This window comes from Asparagus officinalis, chromosome 9 (assembly GCF_001876935.1).
Source record: "Asparagus officinalis chromosome 9, Aspof.V1, whole genome shotgun sequence".
In the NCBI taxonomy this organism is placed as follows: Eukaryota; Viridiplantae; Streptophyta; class Magnoliopsida; order Asparagales; family Asparagaceae; genus Asparagus; species Asparagus officinalis.
The window spans coordinates 1,533,959-1,538,252 of NC_033802.1; the positions used below are offsets into that span (position 1 = coordinate 1,533,959).

At 35.0% G+C, this 4,294-nt stretch overlaps 1 protein-coding gene across 1 annotated transcript in view; it reads right to left on the minus strand.

Moving 5' to 3' along the window:
- LOC109824018 (5'-3' exoribonuclease 2-like) overlaps positions 1-4,214 on the minus strand; it is a 6,874-nt gene extending 2,660 nt beyond the window's left edge. The window contains exons 1-17 of the mRNA XM_020390522.1: positions 4,080-4,214; positions 3,806-3,997; positions 3,090-3,209; positions 2,918-2,980; positions 2,637-2,783; positions 2,386-2,550; positions 2,224-2,301; positions 1,997-2,107; positions 1,769-1,831; positions 1,533-1,682; positions 1,267-1,362; positions 1,086-1,181; positions 923-993; positions 704-832; positions 548-624; positions 435-475; positions 268-342 (exon numbers count right to left, since the gene is read on the minus strand). Of these exons, the coding sequence (XP_020246111.1) occupies positions 268-342; positions 435-475; positions 548-624; positions 704-832; positions 923-993; positions 1,086-1,181; positions 1,267-1,362; positions 1,533-1,682; positions 1,769-1,831; positions 1,997-2,107; positions 2,224-2,301; positions 2,386-2,550; positions 2,637-2,783; positions 2,918-2,980; positions 3,090-3,209; positions 3,806-3,997; positions 4,080-4,166 (1,761 nt within the window). The 5' untranslated portion in view covers positions 4,167-4,214. The remainder of the gene's footprint in view (positions 1-267; positions 343-434; positions 476-547; positions 625-703; positions 833-922; positions 994-1,085; positions 1,182-1,266; positions 1,363-1,532; positions 1,683-1,768; positions 1,832-1,996; positions 2,108-2,223; positions 2,302-2,385; positions 2,551-2,636; positions 2,784-2,917; positions 2,981-3,089; positions 3,210-3,805; positions 3,998-4,079) is intronic.

Consider the following 4,294-nt stretch of genomic DNA (forward strand, 5'->3'; position numbering starts at 1 on the left):
AGGCGGGTCTGGTGAGCTCGGCGGTTGATGATGAGGAGAAGGAAGAGAGATGAGGAGAAGGAGCTGAGGGAGAGGGGAGGGGAGGGGGGACGTTTGAGTTATTTGGAAAATCGACCTTTTTTTGCACGGGACTACTGGTCCCGTGCAAAAAAAGGTCGATTTTCCCAAATATTTTGTTAGAAGGTCGGTTTTGCCTATTAAATTTGAGAAAAGGTCGTTTTTCAAAATTTGTCCAAACTAGAATTAGAAGGGGGGAAAGGTTAAAACCTTAAGATCTTTTTCTATAATTTGAGTGGCAGTTAAGAGTTCTTCTTCATCAATGAAGGGCAGATTACAAACTCCCTGTCACAAGAAAACCCAATAAGGATACTTATGCCTTAATCTCCTATTACTACGAAATGGTTAAAAATTGACAATAGTTTATGTTTATAAACCTGCCAAGAAAACCTCTTTCCACTGGTGTCCACAACAAAATCTGTCATCACAAGGAAAGTTTGATGTATGACATGAATTTTCAAAAGCATGAGATTGTGAGCAAGTGTCTTACCTTGTGGGTAGAACTTAATGATCGGTGAATCCTTGCTGGTCATAAGATTCCGATAAGCTTCTGGCAGCGCATTAGAACTGTACGTCAAAAGAAACCGATAAATGATCCTTAAAGAAACAATGCATACAGTCGTGAAAGTACTTAAAGGGAATTTACCTCTTTGATGGAAGCACAGACATGAGTTGATCAAATGGATTAAAAGGCTTCCCAATTCTAAATTCATTTTTGAGGGAACCGAGACCCCTTAGGTCTGATGCAAAAGGACCATAATGAAAAGGGTAATACCTATTGGAAAAGTAAAATCAAGTTTATACATATTGTTGACCTTATGTATTAGGAGATTAAATGAAACGAAATTTCTTAACTCTTGCTTACCATGACCAAGAAGGCACACCAGCAAAATAGTAACGCAATACCCAACAAAGAGCTTCCACATATTTTTCAAGCTTGAAATATTATACATAAAGTAAATCAGCATAAAAAAATATAAAACTCCAAGAGTAGAACAGAGAAAGGTCAAGGAAAATCCAAAACCCACTATCTGCTTTCGGATGCTTTCAATCTCTGTTGGATTCTCTGCAGAAAACTTTTCTTTATAATACCTCTCTTTCCATCCATTATTTCCGAGCATAACCTGTATATGTTGAGAAAAACAAATCAGGGGGAAAAACTATGCTCCCAACATGAGAATATATACGGCAACAAATTATTGAACACACCTTATCATTCTCTAGAAGACCGCTCTTGAACAAGTCTGATTTATTTCGAAGATGGTCCTTTAATTTTTGTTTTAATTCCTTGGTATTTTGAAGAACCTGAAAACAAAGTGAGGTTATACCAGTGAATCTCAATTAAAGCCAAGCACAAGTTTTTATCTCATGAAATCCTCTCAACATTTGTAGTAAAGATAAGCGTTGACTGTAGAGATTCTTTCAGGTGACAAAAAGATATTAGATAGATGGAAATAAATTGTGCAACCACTTACATCAAATTTATCAGTGCCTCCAACTTTTGAGCTTATTGGCATTTGTTTACAGGAATTTGAATCCCTTGAAGTTGAACATTCTTCTAAATTCTGCCTCATTAGACTACCCCTAAGATTCACTGAATCTGTATGTTCCAAACTATCTTGATTCTGAAAAATAAAATAAAATCACAAAAGTGAGAACAAAAAAGATTAAAAGTATACTTATATCGCTCGCCAAATAAAACAAGGCTCACCAATTTGTCAAAATCATTATTTTCTTCTTCTAGTTTCTGATGTAACAACTTTTCTCTCAGCTTCTGCATAACCCAATCCATACAAAATGAAGTAAGAAAATTTACCCGATATTCAACGTAGATTTCATGAACATACAGTTGCCTTTTGGAATTTAGACATAACTAACAAAGAAAATGAATTATTTCTAACATGAAGCTGAAGAACAATTAAAGTACAAATCACGATACCTCCCGGACTTTGCATCTTTTTTTAAAAATCTGGTCTTCATAACTTCCAACTTCAAGTATGAATCTTTCTACACGCTTCATTTTTATGTATGCAGCTTTCTTCTCTTTGATCTAGTTTCAACAAACAACAATCACGAAAAAGAAATCATATTAAAGCAAAATAGTCCCACTAAATAGAAACTTAATATTGTTTCCCTACTTGAAAAGAGGTAAAACTATCTCCTTACCCTGCTAGTATCCACAAGGTAGCCCCCATTAGTCTTAAAAACTTTTTTATACACGTGAATCAGCAAATCTACTGCCCCCTACACTCCCGACGAAAAGAAGAATTAGTAATTTGTATTTTATGCACAATGACATTTTACAATTAACATAGAAAATTTATCCACCTCGTGGATTTCAAGAGTAGGTAGATGAGGTAGGAAATCATTCCCAGTGAAAAAACATATAAATATGAAATCATCAACGATTCTCTCAAAGTCAATGTCAAAAGGGGCATCCATGATCTTCATATCCAACTTCAAATATTCTCGGAGAGTCCATACATTAACAAACTGCCACACGAAAACATAACATTAGAAATTATATAAGGGTAGACATGCAACCAATGTCAGAAATAGAACAGCTTGAATAACATTACCTGATATGGTTTCTTAGGGATTACGCTATTAGGTGTGAAACCTTTATTGAACCACTGTCGTGATTTGACCAAGTCAATCTCCATTCTGGAAAAGTTTGTACTCAAGGATGGAATAGAATTATCATGCCGTTCATGTTTCAAGACATCCTGTTATCAAAGAATAAAACTAAGTGAAAAGGAATGAACATTAAAGTTCATATTGAGAAATCTACCAAAGACTTCCATCATAAAAGCGTGATGCACGCACATGTACATATCAAGATCACTGAAGATAAACTAACCTCCCGCAAAATAGAGAAATGGATCTCATGACTAGCCAAAGCAAGCATAATCAGATCCGCATCCTGTCAGATGCATTGAAGAAAAATTACATATGACACACATATTCATTAATGAGGATATTAGTATGCTTTTAGTATTTGGCATGAATAATATTGTTTGATGCATACGTACCAAGCCATATAAGCAATGATGTGTGCCTGGATTATATCCTGGCAGGTTCCGCTGAAGACGAATGAACGACATAATTTTGTGCTCTCCTTCACCAGGAACATTAGCATCAGAAAGTATCACCTGCAGATAGAAGGATTATACTTTGTTGCCAGGAAAGTTGAAAATTTTTCCTATGTTAGAAGAACGACAAGAACTTAATGTTTCATGCAATAGAATGATATCGATATAATGATATTGATATCAAACAACAAATATATGCGGTATCACAAGCCAGCTTGAAGGAGATAATTTTATTTCGTCACACTTTAGAGCATGTTTCATCAACAACAACATGCATATGGCAACTTATCTATATGAACTTGTTACGCAATGTAAAAAATAAACGCTACTGAACAATGAACAAGAAATATTGCACGCCAAAATTTAAAGTTTAATTAAAACCATGGTCTGCCTTTAATAATTAGCTAGTTCAAACAACAAATAGCACTTCATGCAATTAAGTAATTGATGGCCATAACATCTTCGAAACAACCTTAATATCAACCATACACCGTTAAGAAATAATAGTCATACATTTATGGTTAAGATATTTCCATTAGCATGCAACTCAAAAATGCTGTTTGATATAAATATAAAACTATAATATTGCGCAAATTTTTTAAAAAAAAAACTACAGTCGTTTCTAATGGCATGTTGTGTATACTTCATAACCTCACCTTGATCGATTTCCAACCAGGATCAGAATTCAATCTAACATGTATGTAGTACTCTAATGCCTTGGCCAACTTATCCATGAAAAGCGTTCCCGGGGTTATTACATTTGAATCTGAGACTTCAGTTTCCTCTTTCGGCAGGACTCGCTTCCCTTGTTTTTCAAATTCCTTTCTCAACCTTTCTTCCTCAGCTTCCTACAAAGAATAATTCATATTTAGAAAAAAAATTTAAACATGCACTTAAAACCGTCATTAGGGAATAGGTGCAAAAATTAACCGCAAGCTCAGCATCTTTAGCCGCCCTGAATCTTCTTGCCCGCTGCTGATTCATTTTAGCCCTCGGGGCTACTCCATCTACCAACATCCAAATATATTAGTAATTTTCTCTTGATGAAGGGAAAAAATTAATGAATCCTGATGACCTCATCATGCATTCTTCAGGTTATGATAAGAATATCTATGAAATAGAGGAGGACAGCACATGATCAACAA